This window comes from Onychostoma macrolepis, chromosome 01 (assembly GCF_012432095.1).
Source record: "Onychostoma macrolepis isolate SWU-2019 chromosome 01, ASM1243209v1, whole genome shotgun sequence".
Classification (NCBI taxonomy): Eukaryota; Metazoa; Chordata; class Actinopteri; order Cypriniformes; family Cyprinidae; genus Onychostoma; species Onychostoma macrolepis.
Genome location: NC_081155.1, coordinates 33,475,011 through 33,500,889, shown reverse-complemented (window position 1 = coordinate 33,500,889; position 25,879 = coordinate 33,475,011). Strand labels below are relative to the sequence as shown.

The following is a 25,879-nucleotide window of genomic DNA, read 5'->3' as shown; positions in this document are numbered from 1 at the left end:
GTCATTTTAATAGGAATCCATGCAATTTTGAAAGTGACTTTAGTGGGAGCTATGCATCACTACAATAGACAATGCACCTTGTTTTGCCTGCGAAACTTCACTAATGTGACTGTACCTGCAAAAATGGCACACTGTACAAAGGTCAGAAATGAACAAGGGCTGGGGGGCAGATATAGAGCAGCACTACACTCTGTTGATTGTTTAAATCTCATTATAGGCCTAGTCTTACATCTAGATAAGCTAATATATTAAATGCACTATAGCAGCGTGTTTATTGTCTTTCAATACATCATAAATTATTTACGGCTACTATAATATGTGATGATTTGATTTTATAGGTAACGGTAATTGAATAGCTATTGATTTCAATTAATTGATTCAAGGGTCAAGTATTTGACAGATGAATTATATAAGGTGTGATTTTATCCTCATTAAGGTAAAAATGACTCTGAAAATCAATTCCAGGGGGAAAATATAGCCTCTTATAAAATTTCTGACAATGTCTTTTCTGTTTATCCATTTCACATGCATATTTCTAGAAATTTCTGTCTCCCTCTATCCATGGGTTTACAACTTTTCCAATTATGAATTTACATAACATTTGCGCAAAAATTCAAATACTGGTATTTTCTTTAGAAAATGCAAATCTAGTTTTACTTTATATTAATAACTTTATTGTACTAAATTGAGAGAGGATGAAAGACAATATGTTTATTATAATATAACATTATATTATATTATATAATATAGAAAGCGAGAGAGAGAGAAAGAGAGATGTCTGGCCGTAACTGGAGCGGTAACGGAACTGCTCTATTGTTCTCGTTAAATTCCTTTCCCCCGCGTTCTCGCGCATGCCAGTCTCCCGTTCTTTAGGAGAAGAGACAGGGAGGCTGATGCGCTCGCCTTGCTGCCCCTTACGCATTGGCTGAACGGAGACCTCTGCTGTTTTTTTAGCTTATATTTTTAGCAGCGGAGGTCGGACTCGTATTGCATCGCGCGTGGTAGAAAGTGCAGTTCATCTGCAGTGCTGCTGAGCGCTGGAGAACCGCAGTGTGTTGCGCTGTGAACGCTCAAGCTCAGCATACTGAACGAGTCCGCTATTACGGCGAATGATCTGAAGTAAACACGCAGGTCTGTCTGTTCGCGGAGCGCTGGATATCTCATCTAGGCTGTCTTGCTAAGCCCTTGTTTTGGAAATGGCCAGTCCTGGAGACGATTCGGCTTCAAATGCCCATCTGGATCAAGCTGAATCTGCGGACGCTACCCCAGAACCAGCGTTTCAAGAGGCTCAAAAATGGATCGAGGTGAGTTAACCGTCCACACATGCTCACAGAGGTGGAAGTAAACATTTTTTTTGCATCATTTTAATCTTTGTTTCGACACTCATATAAAGAGGTTGCATTACGCTCTGAACAGCTTATAAATATTGCACCGTCGCCTGTTGTGAGTGAGTGCGTAGCGCGTGTAGCGTGTTTGGTTACAACAGCGGGCAATGGAGCCCAGCAGCGCGGGGATCATGTGCGCGGGATTCGGGGGCTGTAATCGGACTAGCGCGGCTTTGATGGCTCACCGATTTTTCCCTCTCACGTGACAGCCATCAGCCTATTTAAATTAGCTGCTGGATTTTATACTGTAGGTCGCCTATCGAGTGGACGCTTTTCCATACAAAACATTATTCATTTTGAAGATGTGCAACAGAAACAGAAGCATGCTCAAATAGTCTGCGAGCGGACACGCCCCCTTTTGCTAAAAGGATTCCAGTTGTTGTGGAAGCCAAGAGACACGCCCCCCTGTCCTTTACAAACCACGCCCCTCATCGCGGTAGCTCACAAGCTTGGTCAAACAGTTTGTTTTCACCGAGCATTTTGTGGCCTATACAGTATTTATTTGGCCTTCGTTTTATTTGACCTGATTCACTGTAAAGTGTAACATGTGAATGTAGGACTAGTCCATCCCCAGAGATGTTAAAGGTTTTAGGTCTTGGTATTAATATTATGACCTATTTTATGGGTCGTGGATTGGATAGGGAGAATCCTCATGTCACTGATCTAGATTTGAGGTTCATCAAAAGAGTCTTGTGCACTAGATAGGGGCCATGGACCCCAGATGTGATCATTCTTGTGTGAGGGACCCCCATCGTAGGGTCATTTATGTCATTTCTTGTATAAAGAACCAGTTTATGAAAAAAATATTATTTATAAATATGTCTAAAATATAGTTTAGAAAATATTTAGTTTCTATTAAGTTATATTACTCCGTTTTTTTTTCTAATCATTATAGAACTGTGCTTTTTTTTTTTGTATTGTTTACTCATTCCAATCCCATTTCTATTTATTTAGGTTATTTTAATTTAATTTTAATTTAATTTTTTTTTTTTTTACATTTTTATACTGTCTAGCACTTCCTTGTGGTCCTAAGTTTAAAAACCCCTGCATTAGCCATCAGTAATGGCTTTTTCTTTTTTTTTGCAGTTTTTTCCAGTTTTTCCAGTATCAGTATTTCCTTATGATAGTATCGTTCTTCAAATTTTCACATAGCGACCCACATATAGACACTACTATTATATTGTTAATTAGTTAGGAATTTATGTGCTTTTTAGTGATTTCATAAATCCCACCTAAAGTATAGACCAGGTTGCCATGCCATAATCCATTCACACTTTTTCTGCATTACTATTTATCCATTCTGTCTGTCTTTCTGCCCATATGTTTCTCTGGTATGCCAGTAACACAGGCAGGAGCTCATGCATTTTAGGACGATCAGTATAAATAGACAGGCTGAAATAGCCTAGCACCCTGCTGCTCGCAAATAGTTTTAACTAAATTGGCACAGAGAGAGACATGCTTCTTCTTTCTCCTGCTAAAAATGCTTTTTCCTTAGTGAGTCACTGAAAGAGCTAGAACATTACAAAAAGCATATGGCAGACTGAAGCATGAACAGCAGACTGCAGTACAAAGATACATGAAGATCTCTAAAGACGCATATAGATTGAGCTTCTCTGTAGTGGTCAGCTTAGATGGGGTCAATGTCAATATTTAGAAAGCAAGGCGATGGACAATATAATATTGATATATAGGTTACGTAATACAATAATGAAACAAGAAACGCACAATTGCAGAAAACAACACTACCCGATATTTCACAAAAAATATTTCATGAAATTTATAAAACAATGATCAGTGACAAAAATAAGAATGTCAAAGATAAAGAAAAGAAAATGTTAGTTTAAAATGCAAGCAAATGTAATCTTTCCATATGGCTTTGCTAAACTTTTATACCCTTTCCAACAAAATTAAATTGAATGACTCTAATGTCATGCAGTTAACCAGAAAGTAAATTGAATTTTTATTTTTTTAATTATTTATATTTTATTGTTTTTGTGAAAGTTTTATCTATCTATCTATCTATCTATCTATCTATCTATCTATCTATCTATCTATCTATCTATCTATCTATCGCAAATCATGAATTATTCATTTATATTATAAGAAAGGTGAACCGAATTATTATATTTTTCAAGTTTAAAGTATTATTATTATTATCATGGATGATTAATTCAAATGTTTTTGGGCGGTTGTATCAGATGCCATTTTACAACTTCTACTTATCTATTATTGTTTTTTACCTTGACAAGCAATCATGGGGGTCGTCAGTGTATTCCTCTCTATGATATCTTTTCCTGTTTTTCTTCTGGGGTGGAGGGGGGTTGTACTATATGTTACTTTTATTTTTTGTTTTTCCTCGTAGTTTATGAATAATTTGTAAAACATCAATTGGCCTAACCATACATCGGTCTGTCACTTCATATCTGTATATTAGGATTGTTTTTAGACAGAGTATCATATGTCCAGTCTTTGTTTTGATTGTACCTCTCCTAGGGCTCATAGGTGTGCGCTGGATGGGACACGTGACATTATACGGAAACTGTATGAGGAAACATTCCCAGTGCACCTGTCAGTGGTTAGAGACGGACAGCAGCAACCACATCGCATTACAGAAAGTCCTTCTCTGCCTGGGCCTATCATATTTCAAGAGCCCTAGAGTTCCTCTCCCATTGACTATCGGGTTTCAGAGCACTTCTCTCTTTCTCTGCCTGTTTCTTTCCATCCTACTATTTGACCACCACTGTCATAGAGTCACCATGGAGACCATATAGCACACGTCCCATTGATTGCACATCAACTTGTGCTCCACTTCGAGTGCATTTAGAGCATCTATCTGGCAAATCAAGGGTATGAGGTCAAGTGTGTGTGTGTGAGTGTAAGAGCTGGTACATTTGAGTACAGATGGCTCTGTCATATGACCTCATAAAGCCAGCTGTCACAGCTGTGCAGTCACATACGTACGGATTAAATGATACAGCTTGCACAGTGACAGAGATTTGGGAGGCAGACACAGGCTGTCTACACAATTCACATTCATTTAATAGAGTCGAGAACACAGGGGCTCAAATCGCAGACTAAATATGTGCTCTCCATTATGCCATTGGCTATGGTTTGCTTTCAAGACACACTTTAAGCCAAATGACCTTCAGTCCAACTGTTTCTGGGACTAAGATCCACTCCAGTCTACTGTCGAAGACCTAGAGCTGTTCAGCATCAGTTCTGTGTGCCATACAGCACTATCTACTATCTATCTATCTATCTAGTTCTGCCTAAAGAACATGGCATTACTTTTATAGTTACAGGGCTCCAGACAAAAAAAATATGAGGGGTTCCTTGGGCTAGTTACACAAGTGATTTATTTTTGGTGGACAAAGCTTAGAATTTATTGATAAAAGCGGTTGCTTTGAAGTGCTTTAGTTTTTTTGAATGCATAGCTTCTGCTTTGTGCTGTGATGAAGATAAGTTTTAAATGTGCACATTACTTTTCAAAAGTTTTGGGTCAGTATTTTTTAAAATAAATTAGTGCTTTTATTCAGCAAGGGCACATTAAATTAATCAAAAGTGACCGTCATATATTTATGTTTCTAATAAATTGTACTTTATTCTATTCATCAAAGAATCCTGAGGTCAGACTGCACAAAAATATTAAGCAACTGCTTTCAACACTGATAATAACAAGAAATTTTTCTTGAGCAATAAATCAGCGTATTAGAATGATTTCTGAAGGATCATGTGGCACTGAAGGCTGGAGTAATGGCTGACAGGGTCTAAAAAAATAGTGTTATTTTTATGTTATTTTAATTTGTAAGCATATTTCACAATATTTCAGTTTTTGCTGTATTTTTAGTCAAATAAATGCAGCCTTGGTGAGCAGAAGAGACTTCTTTTAAACGGTAGTGTAGACTACAAAAATTAAACCCAAATCATGCATCATAGTAATGGTTTCCAGTTCATTTAGAATCAGAAATAACTGAAACATGATTTGTAGTTGTAAATTCAGTAATTGTTACAAAGAGTTTTGTAAAAAAAATTGACTTTAAGTAAATCTGAACTGATTCATAAGAGTAATTTGTTTGTGAATTGTCACACATTTTTAACTTTTGACACATTTACAACCATTTTAGTCATAACTCAGGTACAGCTTTGTGTGCATGTTGTGTGACCTTGTAAAAAGCGTTACCTCAAAGGATTGTTTCTAGTTTTGTCTCTGATTAGCTTTTGATGAAGACAGATTAATCCAGTGCTCTCATTTTACACAACACAATTGTTCATGTTGTGTAAATGAGTCTTGTAGCTTATGTAAAGAAATGCGATTCTTTCTAGCCTCAATATCTCTCCAGCTTCACCACCCACCCTCGAGAGCACACACAATCCTGATGTATTTTGCAATCATTTAAATGCAGTGTTATATAACACTTCTTTTACTCATCTTGGAATAGGTTTTCCTGGTCAAGGAATAATCTCCAAGAGTCCATGGAACGTTTAGCATAACTCCCATAATTCAAGGCTGAACTATATAAGGAGAGAAGGAGAGCTATACAGTAGAAATAGTATGAATAGTATACTATTCCAAATTCAGGCACCAGACAGTGTGTATGGCTGTCTGTTCTTGTGTGTGTGTGGTAGTTTTTGACCTCTGACCTCAGAAATGCCAAATGCAAATGCATTTTTTCTGTCAGGGTGGCTAATTTTGTCAGCGGTCGTATTGGCCGAGGTCTTCAGTCGTGTCTGGGAAACACTAAATGCCAAATAAAACAAAACTGGGCTTCCCAACAGAACCATGCAGCACAAATCCAATATCTGCATGGACTATGTACAGTGTGGCACTAGCAATTGTAATATGGCTTTGTTTACCAAATTGAATCAGAGTCATGCACAGCTCAATCCATTTGAATCTGAAACAGAGTTCTCTGTTTTAGACCTCAGTGTAAACCCCAAATTTTGCTTTAACAATGTTAAACATTGTAAACAAGGAGAAAGCGGTGCCACACACAGACATAAAGGCTTTTCAATCCATATATTTACTGTAGTAACACAAACTTTATTTGTGGCTTTGTTTGCTTTTCTTCAATAAATAAGAGCTAATAACTATCAGTCCTATCAAAATCTTTTTGCTGATGTTCTTAAAGGTTCCAATGTTCTTTCAGTGAACAGTTCATAAAAATATTTTTTCTTATTGTGAAGAAAAATACTTTTTTCCACTATAAAGAACCTTTTATGCAATGGAAAGATTCCTTGGATGTTAAAGGTTCTTCTTGGAACTATAAATGCCAATAAAGAGCATTTATTTTAAGAGTGCAGCTGTAAAACAGATGTTAAGTTTGTTATTATCAGCAAATTTATATTCATTTAAATTCAAAACCATGTTTTACTGTCAAATGTATCTTTATATCACAAAAATAATCATTATTATTGCACTTGTGGATGAATAATATCACTATTATTGTATTTTCCTCAAATTTTTCATTTAGAAAAAATCCTCGCAGATCTGCATGTTCGTTTAGACTCAACAACAAAACTGCATTAAGGTAGATTAATAGAGAAATTAATTGAAACAGTTCAGTCTTCCAGGAAGGAATGAGTCTATATTTATGAAGGCAGTGTGTGTGTATTAATGTGCATGCATTTTCAAGCACTTCAGCAATTCTTGAGGTGGCGTTATCTCATAGTGTCTAAGCAACCAATTAGCACAGTGATTATTAACATGTGAATGAACTCACAAACAGTGAGAGATTGGCTGACACAGAAAAACACACACACACACACTTCTGACATCTGAGGGGAATATTCTCTGAGACTAAGGTAGAGCAGTAGAAAATATCTTCCACTGAAAATATCCCCGATGGGTGCTATAAATCAGCAGCTATTAAACTTTCTTGGCTAGCAACCCAAATAAGACATTTTGTCTTTTCTAAAGCCTTGCAATATGCTATCAGATAATTTCTTTATTCTGTTTCAGTAAATAAATTGTAATATACACACTGATTCAGGAATCGCTGTTGTTCTTTTAAAAAAACAATAGAACATGAACACCAATGATAGTAGATATAAAAAGGGTTGAAACTGATAATGCATCCACCCAGCTTGTACGAGAATGAAATATGATGTTTTGAGCTGCGTTTCTTGCTACTGTTACAAAATTGTACTTTGCTAACCATAATTTCTGCCAAAAATACCATAGTTGTTACAGTTATTGCTCCTGCAATAAAACCGTGGTAACTTGGTATTCACCACAACTGTCATCAAAAATATTCTGGAAGGACTTAGAATGAATATAATGTTTTTCTGTAGACCTAGAAACAATTGCAGTAAGTGTGGTATTTTGGTAGAAACTATGGTTACCATGTGGTTGCTTGATAAAAACATTTCTTCTGAATAAACGGTCCCAACACATAGGCCTACTTTTGTGAATAATTATTCCGACAGAACATCATAAATTAAGGAATGAATGTGAAACCATGAATGTTCTCTTATTAACATAGCATTGTGCTTGGCGCCTCTGCCCCTGTCCTACATACACATGTCATTTGCTTGGTTATTTTAAAATGCTCCAGTCACCCACATTCTGTCCATCTAAATTTAGGGCCCCTACAGCTGTTCGTTTCTTTTTAATACTTGTGTGTGTGAGTACAACCTTGTGTAAATGCATGTCCTGACACCGACAACCTTGTCTAACTTTGCACATTTCCAGTTCTCTGTTTATGTGTCCTTCTTTCTAGAAAGTGATCAATGCTTACATTTTTCTTTAGGAGCACTAATAATTTTAGCAAAGTCAAAAAAGTTTCTAAAAAATTCAAAAAAATTATTGATACATGTCTGTCAAGGCAGGTGTTTTTGAAGAATAGTTCACCCAAAAATGAAAAGTGAATAATTTACTAAAATTTAGGCCATCCGAGATGTAGATGAGTTTGTTTCTTCATTGGAACAGACTTGGAGAAATGTAGCATTAAATCATTTGCTCTGCAGTGAATGGGTGCCGTCAGAACAGCCGATTAAAAACATCACAATAATCCACAAGTAATCCACACGACTCCAGTCCATCAGTTAACATCTTGTGAAGCGAAAAGCTGTGTGTTTGTAGAAACAAATGTATCATTAAGACTTCCAGCTTATATATGAGCTCTCTAACCAAAACTTTGCTTTCTCCAGTGAAAAAAATCATGCCTAAATCAGCTGAGAAATATGCACAAATCAAGCACCATTTATAAGTGAAAACAGTCCAAAACATTTGATGTCAGAGGACAACAGGGGATAGACTTCTTCACTGGAGGAAGCATTATTACGGAGTTATATTTTCGCCAGAAGCGACAGTTTGAAGATAAAATGTCTTAATGATGGATTTGTTTCTTTCAAACACGCAGCTTTTCACTTCACTTCACTCATATGGATTACTTGTGTGTTTTTATTAGCTATTTGGATGTCGTTCTGACGGCACCCATTCACTTCAGATGTGATGTAATGCTAAATTTCTCTCTTCTGATGAAGAAACAAACTCATCTACATCTCGGATGGCTTGAGGGGGGAGTAAATATTTAGCTCATTTAAATTTTTGGGTGAACTACTCCTTCAAGTGTGCATTCATAAGATGGTGAATTAACTAATTATGAATATTTATTATGACTATAAATTAATTGACTGAAAGGAGGATGGTCACAGAAGATTACTGTTCTACGTATTCATGACCCAATTAATATTCATGCACCGCTCCTTAATTATGCATTCTAAGTTACATACAGTTTGTTGGAAAGCATAAAAAGCAGTCAGTTGCAGTTTGAAAGGTAATCTGCAAATAAAGTATGAAACATTGGTGGTTTTACTCTGATAGTATTATATTTAAGTTTTGATCAGTACTTTTGCACATTGGCACACAATAATTTTCGCTCACAGATTCTGATAAGGATCACGTTAATTAAGCAAATGGATAGAAGTGCATAACATGTTTAAATCCGCTTTTGCACATGTTATCCGTTGTTCTTTTACAGCTTTTAATTTTCCTATAGTGGTGAGAGAGAGTGCTTTTTAATCCTGTGTGTGTCTTTGTCTGGACGGATGATCTGGAGTTTTCTATTTCCAACAGCCCTAGTCAGGTGGCCTATTTTCAGATGTATTTTAAGACAGAGCGTCCTGAGAGACATCATCCCCTGTCTGTTTCTGCCTCACTGAGAGGAGCTCTGCTTTCTGCTGCTGAGGCTGTTGCTTAGGTGATTATAAGCAGGAATAGCTCCCATATACTGCTATATTTGTCTCTCTTTAATGTTGATGTCATTGGGTCAGATTGACAAACATGGTGTTTTTAAGTGTACATGTAGCATGTATGAACAAGGCACTAAGGTCGGTGTCACCCTATAGAGTGCATTAGTACCCGCCCACTTTTTCAGTGTGCAGGTCCCGGAAGTATTTTTTCCATTCATTTTTCCCATTGGGATTTAAAAAAAATTGTTGTTGTTAAAGTGGTATAAGCCATGAAGTAAACCAAATATATATACTATATATTATGTACTATTTTGTGTATATATATTTTTGTATGTATAAAAAAAAAAAAAATGTCAAAAGCAAATGTATATACTGTGTGTGTGTGTGTGTGTGTGTATATATATATATATATATATATATATATATATATATATATATATATATATATATATATATATATATATATATATATATATATATATATATATATATAAAATTTTAGTACTTCAGCTTCAACTTATTTCATTTAGCTGCAAAGGCAACATTTCTATTTTTTTTTTTTTTTTTATATTTATATTTGAGTTTCTATTTCTATGTCATTTATTTCTATTTTATTTCAGCTTTATTTCAATTACCAAAATTCTAAATCTTTTATTTTTTTTATTCATTTTGTTTAAGTTGTGGTTTAGTTAACTGTTCAGAAAACTTTTTTCTCAAAAAGCTAAAAGCCATGTATCACAAAGGCAGTTTTTTTCCACTACGCAATCACATTCACATTCAGAGGGTAAAGCTAGTGTATGAATTCAGTTTAGTACAATAGTTAATGTGCAATAATTTAGTTTAGTACAATTGTTATGTTTTGGTATACTCCTGTTTTTGTTTCAGTGAGATTTACATTGAAAGCATTGTAATATTGTGAGTGTGACAGACTAACAATAAGCAAGATTTCAGCAAAAACTCCAAAGTGAGATATCGTCTACCACAATTAAAATGCTTTGAGTCAGCTAATGGGAGGCTGCCTTGAGCAACTCACTGTTTTCTTGGCTCCGGTGCATGGCATGTTGGCCATTACGGTGAAATTTAGTCTCTTACACAACTGCACTGTAGGGGAGCTGTTCCTGGGGGATGTTGACTGGACTGTCACCAGCAGGTGTAAGTGTGTGTGTGTGTGTGTGTGTGTGTGTGTGTGTGTGTGTTTGTGAGCTTGGCGTCAAGGTAACGGAACTGCTTGTCTGCCACCAGAAACCTTTTTGGTTCTTCCTAAAAATGTTGTCATTAATCAGCTCTTTCTCTCTCTATTACAGTCCATCTCTCTCTGTTCATGCATGTATAGCTGCTGCCCCGTATGAATGAATTAGGCCAGTATGTGTATGCAGGACTGTCATATGGCTTTCACAGTACTAAGAGCACTTTCAGATAAATGTTTGCCTGAAAAACAGCTTATCTGTAATTTATGTGTGTGTGCTTGAATGTGTAATGAAGAGAGTGTAAAGACATAAGGCAGAGGGAGAGTGAGTCTTTCTGACAGTTAAAGACAGCTGCAAGGCATTTCTCAAAGAACTGTGTGTGATTCTGAGAGAGTGAATGTGTCTGCATGTGTGAAAATCAGTATGTGTAGCTGTGTCCTATTCCCTAGTGCACTATATTTGCAATACCAACACTATTTTGTAGTTCATTCCATATATAATTCACTTTTTTTTTACTCAGCATAAAGTTTGGTATATATACACTACTGTTTAAAAGTTGTAAAGTTTGTGAAAGAAATTTCTTATGCTCACCAATGCTGCGTATATTTGATCAAAAATATTGTCTAAACAGTAATATTGTGAAATATTATTGCAATTTAAAATAACAGTTTTCTGTTTTAAAATGTTTAAATGTAGATTATTCCTGTGATGGCAAAGCTGAATTTTCAACAGCCATTACTCCAGTCTTAATATATGCTGATTTGATGCTCAAGAAACATTTCTTATTATCTCAGTTGAAAATGGTTAATAATAATAATAATAATTTGTTACATTTATATATATATATAGCGCTTTTCTGGGTACTCAAAGCGCTTTACATGGAACAAGCACTGATATAACTGTGATACTTTTTAAAAAAAAGATTCTTTGATGAATGGAAAGAACACTAAAATAACACAATTTATTTGTAAATGTATTTTTGCTGAATAAAAGTATAAACGGTTGTGCATTATTCTTCCCAGAGTACATGTGAATGCTTCAGAGCCTTATTCTGTGTTTAATTCATTTCCATGCACTCTTTCCCCATGTAGTGAGCAGTAAGACATTCACTGGGAAGTGAATGGGTGACTGACTGAGTTATTTCAAACATAGTATGTGTGTTAGGTAATTCAATGTGAGTGGCATTAGCCTTTAGCATAGTTAGCAGCAGCGTAACAGCTTATTTCATACTTTTTTATGAAATGTAAATGTTTTTTTGTGTGGCATTTTGTGCATATTTCACTTTCTTGTGACCATTTTCCCACTCTTACTGACCTTTAGAATTAAATGGACGCTGTTGTTCTTTCCCACATGAAATGAGCAACAGTACACACAGAAGGTGACCATTATCATTTTTAACTCCTCCACATCCTTAAATAACAGCCTCTTTGCAAAGCAAAACAATCTATGCTGAAATGTGCAGCTGCAGCACAAACTCTCAAGAACTGAATAAAAAGGATTGAAAATTCTGTTAAAAATAAACTTTGGCATTCTTCAGAAGCATATGCAGAGCAACATGTGCTACACACATCTAGGAAGAGCACAAGATTGTTGTTTAGGAATAATAGCATGTATCTGGGTTTCTCCTCATTACCTCAGAATGACTGGGTGGGCCACATTTCTGATATACATTATTTTATTAAGGCAAATTTGATTCATCATGATGTGAGCACTTTAAAGTTATTATCTGCATAATAAAGATGATCACCTCTTGGTTTTAAACAAGTCATGATGTAATGTGCAACACATTAATAGAGAAGAGAAGAGAAATGAAAAGGAAGATGTAAAGAGTGATGCATCTGGTTAGCTGGCATTGGGTAATTTAGAAGACGAATGCAGTATTAAAATATGAAAATTTGCAGAAAATGTATTCACCCTCAGGCCATCTAAGATCTAGATGAGTTTTTTTCTTCATTGGAATAGATTTAGAAAAATTTAGCTCACCAATGAATCCTATGCAGTGAATGGGTGCCGTCAGAATGAGAGTCCAAACAGCTGATAAAAACATCACGATAATGTACAAGTAATCCACACGACTCCAGTCCATCAATTAATGTCTTGCGAAGTGAAAAGCTGCATGTTTGAAATAAATCCATCAAGACATTTTTAACTTCGAACTGTTACTTCCAGCTAGTAAATCAATAATATTGCTTTCTTCAGGGAAAAATTTGTCTCCCCTTAATCAGGAGAGAAATATGCACAGATCAAACAAGCGGAAATGGTCCAAAACAGTTCTAAACAAATGTCATTGGATTTTAATGTGAGACTTTTACACTGGATAAAGCTTTATTATGGATGATGCACTTATATTTTGGCATCTTGTTGAATTTGTTTATTACAAAAACAGTTTTTCACAAGACATTAATTGATGGACTTGAGTCTTTGACTCTCATTCTGACGGCACCCATTTACTGCAGAGGATTTATTGGTGAGCAAGTGATTTCTCCAAGTATGTTTAGATGAAGAATGAAACTCATCTACAGCTTGGATTGCCTGAGGGCGAGTACATTTTTGGGAGAACTGTTCCTTTAATGGTCCTATGTGACACTGTGGCTTCCTTTCTTAGCTGCAGTTGAAGGACAATGGACAATGAGTGACCTCGTACTGATGTACAGGTCAGCTGTTTCCTGCTCTGAGAGAAACTGTGTGTAAAGGTTTAGGGGGTAACAGGTTTATGGGTAATAATTTTATGTGTATAATTGCAGGTTTTGTCTTCCAAAGTGCTTTGCATTATTGAAAATAATCTTTATTAATCTCAAAAACGTGGTCATGTACTTGGCCTCCTGGCAATAGAGAGTAAATTAACATTCTTTCTTTCTCTCTTTTACACACACGCATGGTATGCATGAAGGACAGGTTATGTAATACTAGTTTAGTAGTTTACTTGTGCACATTAAATGCACACATATACTCCACACAGTGTAGGGCCTATATAATCACTCGCACACACAGAATACATTCATACATACATATTTATATACTCTGAGCCATCCCCACACACGTTGCGCCTTTAGAATGTGTTAAGTATTACCCTAATATCTACCAGATTTGTGTATAAAAGAAAAGCAGCTGTTTCAGAGCTTCTTTGTGAAACCCATTTTGTCTTTTGTTTTTTAACTTGGAAAGAGCATTGGATGTGTGAACATACATATTATAAAAAGGAAATATCAGATTAATACATGAAGCATAAGCTTTGAGGCCTCCCTAAAGAAATATAAAGCATCTGTTTGGTTAGCATTTAGAGACCAATCATACTGTAAAACTATAGATTTAGAAGGACACATTGGTTATTAAACTAATATGACTGCATTCGAACTCTCTTACCTCTTCATTAAAATATTCTCAGTTCTTTTTTACTTATTTTGCTCTTTTCTTTTTGCTTGACAGGCAGTGACAGGAAGAAGTTTCGGTGACAAGGATTTTAGAAGCGGGCTGGAGAACGGCATTCTGCTCTGCGAGTGAGTTTTACATGCATATTTTATTGGAAATTAAGACCTCTTGCTTCAAAAAATTATTCTGATTAAATGCAGATGCTACAAATGCACCAGTATGAATACCAAATAAAAACTTGTTTGTATAAGCATTTAGGCTACATCTAGCTAAATTTATGTTACAGAGGACAAATAAAAATACTGAAATATGGATAAAACCACCTGATTACGATCACTACACTACTGTTCAAATGTTTGGGGTCCGTTTCTTTTTGAAGTCTATTTTAATATAAAATTGATTTTTCAGCATCATTACTCCAGTCTTTAGTGTCACGTGATCCTTCAGACATCATTCTAATATGCTGATTTGGTGCTAAAATATTTCTTATTATTAATGTTAGAAACAGTGGTGCAACTTTTTTATGAAAACTGTGATACATTTTTTTCACGATTCTTTGGTAAATGGAAAGTTCAAAAGAACAGCATTTGTGTGAAATAGATTTTTTGTAAAAAATGTAAAAGTCCATACTGTACTGCCAATAAACCGAATTGAATTTAATGCAATAAATATGAAAAATGTTCATTTTTATAAAAATATTTGCCTGACCCCAAATTTGTGAACACTAGTGTAATTATTAAAAATATATTTTAATAATATATTTTTTAATGAAAAATGTGTGTAAAAAGTAATAATGTAAAATAAGCTTTTTTTGCTGGGCATTTTAATGATGTTATGAGTCAACCCACCTATTACGGTACACTAATGTAATCTCTCTCTCTCTCCCTCGCTTTCATCATGTGATGTATTAGGTTGCTGAGTTCAATCAAACCAGGCCTTGTGAAAAAGATCAATAGACTTCCAACACCCATTGCAGGGCTGGTGAGTGTGTGTGTGTGTGTGTTTGTTTGTTCGTTTGTTTTCCCTGTGTTTGTGTTGTTCTGTGCCTGTTTGTGTCAGGCCAGTCTCAGCACTGCTGTCTCAGAACAAATCCAGTACTGTCCCAGTTTGTGCATGTATCTCTGTGTGTGGTAGTTATTTTATGTTTATGCTGTCAAAATATCAGATAAGTACAGCCTCTAATGAGAGAATCAAGTGAAGCTTATCAGTGGTTTATAGTTATAGCTCAAAAGCAGTCGTGTGACAGCCCCTTGCAAAAGTAGAAGAAAACTGCCTAAAACACAACTTTAGATGCTTGTTCTTCAATTAATGAGATCCTTTTCCTTACTCTGGATTGATAACATGCAGCTCAAACATAGTGTATACATGTGGCCTGTAATTGCCACATATAGTGGGCAGCAGGTGTGTAATATGTAATAATATAATATTTCTTCTTATCAGGATAATCTGACCATGTTTCTGAGAGGATGCGAAGAGCTGGGATTGAAGGGATCACAGCTGTTTGATCCCGGAGACCTGCAGGATACTTCGATACGAGCAAACTTAACGTATGTGTGTGTTTGTGTATGCATGAGCAGCAGGAGACTGATTATGTGCAGAAAAATGAATGGGATAAATCATAACAATTAATTTGGTGACTATAAGATGTCTTGCTTTTTAGGCAATCACAGCAGCTCATCTTTTTCCTCTAAGAGCATAGATTTACATTACCTAACCAATCTGAAAAAAAGCTGTTTTAGCGAAAGAAGCTATATTTTTGTTTTAATTGGTGATTTGAATGGTTCAATTGAAACCTAAGCTAAGCCAGCAGTTTTTTGGAGAATTTTGGTAAATCCCTATTCAAGTAGGTATTAGCTGAACTTTCACTACCGTTCAAAAGTTTGGAGTCAGTAAGATGTTTGCCATTTAACATTCTGAAAGGATTTATTAAATTGAGCAAAAGTTAGTTTTACTTTGGCAAAGACTTACATTGTTACAAAAACACCTATTTCAGATAAATGCTGTTCTTTTGAACTTTCTATTTATCAAAGAATCCTGAAAAAATTTATCAGTTTCCACAAAAAAAATTAAACGGCACAACTGTTATGTACATTTACAATAATAAGAAATTTTCCTTAAGGATCATTAGAATGATTTCTGAAGGATCATGTGACACTGAAGACTGGAAAAATGGCTGCTGAAAATTCAGCTTTGCATCACAGAATAAATTACATTCTAAAAACACATTGAAATAGAAAACACATTACTGTATTACTGTATTTATCAAAATAAATGCAGCTTTGCCCTAGTAAAAAAGTAATATATTTAAAATACATTTATTTCATACTAAGTATAGTTCAAATCTTTTAACATATTTACTGACAGCACATACTTGTGCACAATGCACATTTCTTATTAATAAGCCTAAAATGTGTTTTAATGTCACTCTTGATTAAGATTGCATGATCTTTATATAATATCGGTCTTTAAATGCAAAATATTTAAAGTGTACCTAAATTATACTTGCAATAGTTCCACTTCAGCACATTCAAATATACTAAGTATGTCTTTAATTGTACTTCAGCACTACTTCCGCACAATTAAAGTGCATCAAGTACAAAATCAGTTGTTCCAATTTAGCAGACTTGAAGTATACCAGTTTAGTATACTAAAACTACAATTGCAGGGCATTTTATTAAGTACATAAATATGAAAATGTATACTTAGCATGAAATAAATGTATTTCAAATACATTTAAGTATATTTATTTTTCACTAGGTTGGTGAGCATAAGAGGCTTCTTTCAAAAACTTTAACAAATCTTACCAACCCCAAACTTTTCATTGGTAGTATATATCTTTTGCTTAGATAGAAAACGTCTGTTTTCTCTCTCTTTTTGTGCTGTAGGGGCTCTGACTGCAGTAGAAAGCTGAAGAATGTAAGTACACTGAACAATTTTCATAATCTTTGCATGTCAGTTTGAGTTTGATTTACATTTTTGCTGGTTGTTTAAAATTTTCCTCTGTGTTTTTTGAATGATTAGGTGCTCATAACCATATACTGGCTTGGTAAAGCTGCTAACAGCTGTGCAACATACAACGGCCCCACACTCGACCTGAAAGAGTTTGAGGGGCTTCTTTCCATGATGCGAAAGGTAAATCAAAGAACACTAAACCTTTAAAACAGCCTGATAAATAAAAATAATCGATACACTATTATGTTTTTCATATTTGGTGTGCAGGAGTATGTAAATGAAGATTTAGACTCCCCTAAGCGCAGTATAAGGGACAGCGGTTACATTGACAGCTGGGAATCAGAGCGCTCTGATTCGCTGTCTCCTCCGAGGCATGGCCGTGATGATTCGTTTGACAGTCTCGACTCATTTGGCTCACGATCACAGAACACACCCTCCCCAGACACAGTTATTCGCTGCAACAGTGATGGTATGACTTGCTCTTCTATTTATTTTTTTGTCATCATGATAGATCAGTAGTCATGAAATATTAATTGTCTGTAATTGTACTGTTTTTGCTGTATTTTTGATTAAATAAATACAGCCTGGGTGAGTTTAGGAGATGACACAAAACTTTAAAATGGCAGAGTATATAAATTTATTAAAAAAATTTTTTTTTTTTTACTGTTTGAATCATTGAATTGTCAAAGCATTGAAAATGTAATTTTTACGGTGGCCGAGAGAGCTCAACGCGCTGCAAATAGAAAAAACACCTGCAAATTAAGAAAACAACTTCGTCAATTTTACAACACACGCGCTGCAAATGCTCACAACCAAATAAAGAAACGCGCTGCAAATAAAATTCTTTATTTGTTTGTGTTGTGAGCATTTGCAGCACCTGCTGTCAAATTGATGAAGATGTTTTCTTGATTTGCTGGTGCTTTTCTATTTGCATGTGTTTTCTGAAGTTGCAGCGTGTTGAGCTCTCTCGGCTACCATAAATTTTGCACATGATTCCTATATCTTATGCACACACACACACACACACACGTTTGTTTTTCTATACTTGTGAGGACTTTCATAGACTTCTATTGTTTTTATACTGACCTAACAATATTTTCTATTGCCCTACACCAACCCTACCCCTAAACCTACCCCTTACAGAAATCTTTTTGCATTTTTACATTTTGAGATAAACTTCATTCAGTATTTTTAATAATTTATTTCCCTTGTGAGGACCGGCCAAATGTCCTCACAAAGTCAAAAATGTTAGGTTTTACTATCCTTGTGGGGGCATCTGGTCCTCACAAGTATAGCTAAACAAGCCCACACACACACACACACACACACACACACACACACACACACTTACATCAGACTCTCCATGTCTGTCCTGTCAGCAAACCTTCATGCAAGAGCAGCTTGGGGTAAAAACGCTCTCAGCACAAAATCATGAACTCCGGACTCAAAGAGAAGAAGAATACATTCCCACATATGTGCAGCGGGGGTGTGAGAGTGCAGCTGTTGTACTGGACAGACGTTTAAACACTCATCCGTGAGTGTGTGAGAGGCTCGACATGAGCTTTATCTGATTAGTAAATCCAGACATGGACAGACTCAAAACTGTGACTGAAAAAAAAACTAAACATAAAAGACCAAGGAGCTTCTAAACTGTCTGTGTGTGTGTGATTTTCAGTTTAAAGATAAGCCAGCACTTTTATTTTGATTTGTTTTATTTTTGTTTTTGAAACAGGAATCAGCAACCTTTTAACAATAAGTACATTTTTAGCTATTCTTGGTTACTATATAGCACACAAAGTTTTCATTTAAGCCAACAAGTTTAATTATGATTAAGGTGAAAATAAAATAAAATTAAATAATAAAACCACTTGTCTAAAACAAAACAAAACCACTTGTCAGTTGGCCAGTAACTTTATTATGCACTGGAATATTAGATGGTTTATGTGAAAATTTAGGAAAGAGAAGCTGACCCTCGCTGATTAAAGCAATGCAAGCTATTCGGTATAAAGACATACAAACCATCTACTAAAGAAAAATCTGTTGCAACTCACATCTTAGTACCATTATAAAGTTGTTTATTGTGTGTATTTTTTAATAAAATAAATATAATTACAATAAAAAATTAATGTAATATTAATAGCTGACAATTTTTTTTTTTCTGCTGTGGATAATTTTGTCCCACTTTATTTATTTAAAGTATTTGACTTTAAATAAATAAAGACTGCATTACAGTGGAAGTACTACTGCAAGAAACCTTTGGTATGTCGATGTTAGCAAAACTACATAAAATAAATCAATATAATATGCTATTATTGACCCTGATGTAATCAGTTTAGACAAGCTTGAACACATTTGCACTCAAACACATGCACTTCACTCACAGCCACTTCACAGCTTTCGACTCTGATCTGGATGATGGTCAGATGGAGGCATCAAACCCAACACACAATGTATGAAATATGAATGCTGGTTCTCTGTAAACACCTAAAAATATGAAATAATAATACTAAATGCCAACACATTTTGACAATAATAAACAACAATAAGAAAACATGATAAAAACAAAGCATGTTTTTTCTCAATGTGTCCTTCTGACAGACTCTGAAGGTGATGCTGGTCATAGAAAGTTGCCAGACGTGCGTAAGGATGACATGTCTGCCCGCCGCGTGTCCTACAAAGAGCCTCGCGCAGCTCTACCCTTTAATCAGTATCTGCCAAACAAAAGCAACCAGACCAACTACCTTCCTGCTCCCCTGAGGAAGAGGAGGAGCGACAGAGAGGAAGACAGGAGGAGTCTGAGCAACTCAACATCTCCTGTAGGAGAAAGACCTCTCAGGTAATCAAAGCTGCTATGATAGACAGCAAGTGTTTGGTTTGTTTGATTTCTCAGGTTGTGGCTGGAAATCCCACTTCTGGCTGCAATATGGCTGAGACACGTCATACATCTGAACAAAAATCAGTACACAAGCTTCATCTGTTTCATCTGCCCGAGTTTGTTTGATTCATCCTGTATTATCCACAAGTGTGTTGGTCAGGGCTGTGAAAATTCCCATTGCTCCCCACAGACAAGAGTGCTTAGAAGTGTTAAAAGAGGGGGCTGTCGTGTCTCGAAGCCTTGCGTTCCAGAAAAATTCCACCTGGGTGAATGAGAAAGGGGTGGAGCTTGAGGAGGCGGAGCTTACGAAAATGAGAAAGCTGGAAAAGGCGGGAATAAAAGTATTACCTGCCTCTGTGCGATATAACAGGTCAGCGGTTGAATGCATGTGTATGCAGAGACTAAAACTGCTAACTGGTTGTGTGTATGGCCTAGTAGCTAAAGATTGGTGCTGGTAACCACAAAGCATGTGTGTTCAAATCCATGAGTTGTCATCTAACCCCAGGTTGCTGTGTGGGAAATGTCCCTTTATACTTTTGCTTTGAACTTCTGCTGCCGAGAATTGTTTCAGCTACATTATAGCATGGAGTGACACGGTTGTGAATTAGTTTTAGCCTTTGTAGCTTAGCTAATGTTTTGAGTTGATGTCAGCTGTGTAGTGCGAAGTTATACTGACTTGTTTTGTCAGCTTGTAAATGAACTGGATGTGATTCTGACTAGTCTGAATCTGTGCTAATTTGTGATGAGGAACATATGTGTGTGGCTTTTATTGGGTTGAGCATATTATGTTAGTTATGCTAATTTGGCTTATTCTGAAAGCCTGATGACTGCATTGACTCCTGAACCGGAAAGACTAACATCTCTACATTATAGAGTGCAACAGTCCCATTTATTTCCTCCATATGGGAGTTTATTTTGAGTGATAACTTTTAAACTATGACCTACTGTGGGCTACAAGGTTGTTAATCGATGGTATATCAACATTATTTCAACTTATTCTTAAATAATCATGTTCAGCAGTGGAATTCCTGGTAGAAACTACATTACCCATGATTCTGAAGAGAAATTTCCACCAATCAGAGAACCATAACAAGCAAATCGTGTTAAAAGATTTCTTTAGTGCCTGCCCATTTTGCAATAAATGTAAAACATAATGCACGATATTGGATTTTTTCCACACACACAAAATGTCATTAAGCTAAATGGAAAAAATGAGTAGGAAAAACGTCCGGAACCAAGGCCATTAAAATTGGAAGCACACTGTTGCACTCTGATTTTCTAAAATATATTCAAATGTTGTCATGGTAAATTTTTCTCCTCAGTCCAATTGTGAACCCTGTGGAGGCCAGTAAAGTTAAACTACCTTCACCTGAAATCATTCTCCGTCGTGACAATGAGTTCATGCGCACTGCTGCTCCACAACAGTGGGACTCGAATGAGGAAGATGATGACGAAGAGGCAGAATGGAAGGTTCCGGATGTCCAAAAGGATGATCTTGCTTCTCGAAGAGCACGAATGAATCAGTTCAAACCCAGCGTGGCACATCACTACCTGCCACGCTCTTGTAGCTGGAAGGACCGAGAAAAATGGGAGGGAATCAGACTGGCATCCCAGCATGCCGTGTTGGAGAGGATGGAGAAGATGGAACAGGAGAAAAGAAGGTGTGCTTGTGACAGAGAGTGATGGGGTCTCATGCTCAGGGACTAGTTATATTGGCTTTACAAATCTAACACAATGTTATTGGACAAATCTGGGTCAGGGTTTTTTCAAACTCATTATCTCAGAGACTTGCGGCCATAGTTTGCTAATGACGCTTTGGGAAAAACACCCCAGAACTGATCAGCAACTGCCCAAAACGTACTGGCTAGTGGCTAAAAAAAGCTTACAGCTCTTCAAACTTCAAATCTCTCTTCAAAATACCAATGTTTTCAAAGTATACACAGCTGATATAACACAAAATTAAACTTCTTTCTTCAAACTGCCCAGTGATTCAAAGAACATAATGACTATATAAGCTTAAAACAAACCTTCAGTTTTAAACTTCCGAGTGAGACTTTGTCAAGCCAACAAGTTTGTCTTCAATATCTTTAGTAGTATAGTGTAGTATATTGTTGTTCCATTTGCCTCTGTAGCTCTAGTATCTTTTTTTTACAGAGTTTGTCCATAAATTGCATACCATACATGTGGTATTATGCATTGTGCATAGAAATTAGGTGTATACCATTATAATTGGTAACGGTCTATGTCAGTATTGGTATTGTTGTTGTGTTCTGTGGGATTATGGGTTAATTTTTTCTGTTTCTTACAATGCTACATTTCTACTACAGTCAGGCTGACTCTGCCTCCCCTGAGGTGCCAATCATAATTCGTAAGGACAATCCTTTCCTGAATCCTGAAAAAGACAGGGGACAAGAGGGTGATGAGGAAGTTGAGAGAGAGGTAGATGGGAAGATAGTTGTTCCAAACCCACTCAAAGATGATCTAGCCAGGAGGCGGACTGGGAGAGGGCCACACCCTCCCAAAGATCCTCATCAGTCATTGGTCCAGACTTCCATCACTCAGTCAGACCTGGAGAAATGGCAGAGACTCAAGATGAATACAGATAGCAGGTGCCTCAAAACAAACACGCTGTCTAACACTTTTGCTCTTTTTTTATGCACATTTGACCACAGGGTCCAAAATTAACACACATAATGTGACTTTGGTGAGTAAATAAAATGGAGTTGCTGGTAAATTTAGTAGGAACTGTAACATTATACATGGTTTAATTTTTTACACAAAGACTGTGATCCTGGAAGTGACTGAAACTATGGAAGAAAAACTACTAAAAATAAATAATTTGTAAAAATAAATAATAATAAAAAAAAAAAGCAAAATACAGTTTCAAGGTTGAAAAAAATATTTCTAATATTCTTTAAATATTAATATTTGAATTTTTTTTAAATATCAATATTTAAGGGTTAATTTACAAAAAAAGTAAATTATGTCATTAATTACTCACAAAGACTCGCCATGTCTTTCCAAACCCGTAAGACCTTCGTTCTTCTCTGGAGCACAAATAAAAATATTTTTTTATGAAATCCAAGAGCTTTCTGACCCTCCATAGAGAGCATGTTAACTCTTGATAACGGGGGAAGACAGTTACTTGGAGGAGAAGAATAAATTGTTGAATAATCTTATTGTTGAATAAAGTCATTACTTTTGTTTTCTTTGCGCACAAAAAGTATTCTTGTAGCTTCGTAAAATTATGGTTGAACCTCTGATGTCACATGGACTATTTGACTGATGTCCTTACTACGTTTCTGGGTCTGGGAACATTTCAGTTGCATTGCTGTCTATGCAGGGTCAGAAAGCTCTTGGATTTCATCAAAGATATCTTAATTTGTGTTCCGAAGATAAACGAAGGTCTTACAGGTTTGGAACGGCATGAGGGTGAGTAATTAATCACAGAATTTTTGGGTGAAGTAACCTTTTAATATTTACATTTTAAATAATTAAATATTTAAACCATATGTTTAAATTCATTTGTTATTTGCATGTATGGCAAAAAGCCATTCCACCTGCTTAGCTCAGTGTATCCTTTATACTGATCTACAGTGAGTCTGACTCCACTCCTGCTGAAGTGTCTATCATAACTCGCAAGGACAACCCCTTCCTGACCCCTGAGAAAGACAGTGAGAGTGAGCAGGAGAAGGAGGAGGGAACAGACAGAGAGAAGGGGGCAAGGGTGGTGATGCCTAATGTAAAGACAGATGACCTGGCCAGAAGGCGGGGCCAAAGTGGGCCTGTCCCACAGAGGGACCCCCGGCAGTCATTGGCTCAAACAACCATGACTCAGTCAGACCTGGAGAAATGGCAAAGGCTCAAGATGAATACAGAGAGCAGGTGCCTGACTTGTAACCTTTACCTTTGACCCCTGACATAGCATGACTCCTCAACACACTTCAAGACATTTTAGAAGTTTCACACTGCTGAAACTTTGAGCTTATTACACAAATTTTATGTTTTCTGTGTTTTTTACACATTAAGCAGAAGATACAGCTCCAGTTTCTAGAAGAAAATAACCTTATTATTATTTAATTTTTTTTCCAGTTTGTGTCTAATACGGTGTCCTAACCAGATATGGTACAATAAAGCAACATACAATAGAATCTTTTCCATGTAAATTCTATACATTTTTCCCACTGAGTGGTCCACTCTTAGCTGTACCATTCTTAGCTTGCTCAATAGTTGTAAGAGCAAAATGCTTTGATTTTGTTAAAAAAAAAATTACCGTTCAAAAGTTTGGGGTCAGTAAGATTTAAAAAAATTAAATAAATATATATATATATATATATATATATATCAAATGAGGAATTATTTGTTCTTCTTAAATTTGTATTCATCAAAAATCCCATATTCCACAAAACTATTAAACAACTATCAAAACTCTTTTTAACATTGATAAGAAATGTTCCTTGTGCACCAAGTCAACATATTAGAATGATTTCTGAAGGATCATGTGACACTGAAGTATGGAGTAATGGCTGCTGAAAATTCAGCTTTGCCATCACAGAAATAAATTACATTTAAAAAATATTAAAGTATTAAACAGTTAATTTAAATTGTGCTAAAATATTTCACAGTACCCCTGTTTTATTGTTATTTTTTTTGTTTTTTTATCAAATAAATGCAGCGTTGGTGAGGATAAGAGGCTTACAAATTAAAAATCATAGCAATCCCAAACTTTTGGAATGGTACTGTAAATTCAAATTATATTGGGATATTTGGTATAAAAAAGATAATGTGTTAACTGTTACATACTATGAACTATTATAACAGTAAATATTTTTATAATTTATTGTGCCTTTTAGGACAATGTCAAATAAAATCCAGTAGTGCTATCTTACAGTATATAGCACACTTCCGTATAATTTATATTATATAATTTCTTTTAATATAGCAAACTTATAATAGGATCAAAAACGAGACCTCTCCAATTTACAAAAGTCATTTTAAATATTTAAATAACATGTTAAATGCAAGTAATGTGTCTACTTTCGTATTTAAAATAACTTTTGTGAAAATAAAATGTCAGAATATTGGCGAAATAATGTTCCAAAGTGTAAAAATGTTTTTCAGCGTAATGGTCCGGGCTTTGATTTTACCATTACATTTTTTTAATAAAAATATAAAATACCAAGTCAAAAAAATATATTTGTCTTTTAATTTGTCATCAAATGATTCTTGTTTAAAATATGCTTAATTTATTGGTATATAAATATTATTACACTTAATGACATTTTAGTGGGTGTCTTCTGTAAATCATGGTAAATAATGTATGATAGTCAATATTTTTTGCTCAGAAAAACATAAAATTAAATAATATATATTCTGATATATGGGGGGAAAACTAAATTTAAAGCTGTATTACAATTTTATTTTTTAATGCTTGAAACCCCCTTTTTGTCTTTGTCCCAACAGCTAATTTCACACATTCATGCAGCTAATAAGTCTGCATTTGAAATATATGGCTGCTTTTATATTTTAAGAAGGGTGTGTGTTCTTTAAATATGTTTTGATTGGCTGTGATTGTGCGCCATCACACTGTATTTTGCTGACAGTCTAGACAGACAAATGACTTGTTGCTGATAAAGTATTACGCCTGGTTAAGACACAGTGTGAGCCTAAAATATATTTAAATCAGTCAAGGCTTACAGCCAAGAAGCTTGGTCTGTCATTGGCTTGAGTGCTACGTAATAGGGCTCTGTCTTGTTGCGCTGTTGTGGAGATGTTTGTTAAAGTGGGCCTTTGTGAGACTAAATTCTGTTAGCAGAGGGAAGCCCCTCGCTAGCAAACAGACGTCACCAAGGCAACTATTGAAACCAAGAGATGCTCACAGAGAATGAGGGAGGGGAGCATGTGAGTGTTAGACGACA

At 35.6% G+C, this 25,879-nt stretch overlaps 1 protein-coding gene across 11 annotated transcripts in view; it reads left to right on the top strand.

Annotated features, from left to right (window-relative positions):
- Positions 1 to 769: 769 nt before the first annotated feature.
- limch1a (LIM and calponin homology domains 1a) overlaps positions 770 to 25,879 on the top strand; it is a 55,052-nt gene continuing 29,942 nt past the window's right edge. For 3 of the 11 annotated variants that reach the window (XM_058772741.1, XM_058772727.1, XM_058772692.1), the window contains exons 1-12: positions 775 to 1,304; positions 14,192 to 14,262; positions 15,046 to 15,115; positions 15,575 to 15,681; positions 17,020 to 17,050; positions 17,156 to 17,266; positions 17,354 to 17,555; positions 19,685 to 19,922; positions 20,152 to 20,331; positions 21,284 to 21,622; positions 22,289 to 22,570; positions 23,559 to 23,846. In XM_058772741.1, coding sequence (XP_058628724.1) covers positions 1,197 to 1,304; positions 14,192 to 14,262; positions 15,046 to 15,115; positions 15,575 to 15,681; positions 17,020 to 17,050; positions 17,156 to 17,266; positions 17,354 to 17,555; positions 19,685 to 19,922; positions 20,152 to 20,331; positions 21,284 to 21,622; positions 22,289 to 22,570; positions 23,559 to 23,846 — 2,027 coding nt within the window. In that variant the 5' untranslated portion in view covers positions 775 to 1,196. Of the gene's footprint in view, positions 1,305 to 14,191; positions 14,263 to 15,045; positions 15,116 to 15,574; positions 15,682 to 17,019; positions 17,051 to 17,155; positions 17,267 to 17,353; positions 17,556 to 19,684; positions 19,923 to 20,151; positions 20,332 to 21,283; positions 21,623 to 22,288; positions 22,571 to 23,558; positions 23,847 to 25,879 lie in introns of all 11 variants that reach the window. The other 8 variants (XM_058772701.1, XM_058772711.1, XM_058772749.1 and 5 more) reach the window with 6 other exon arrangements.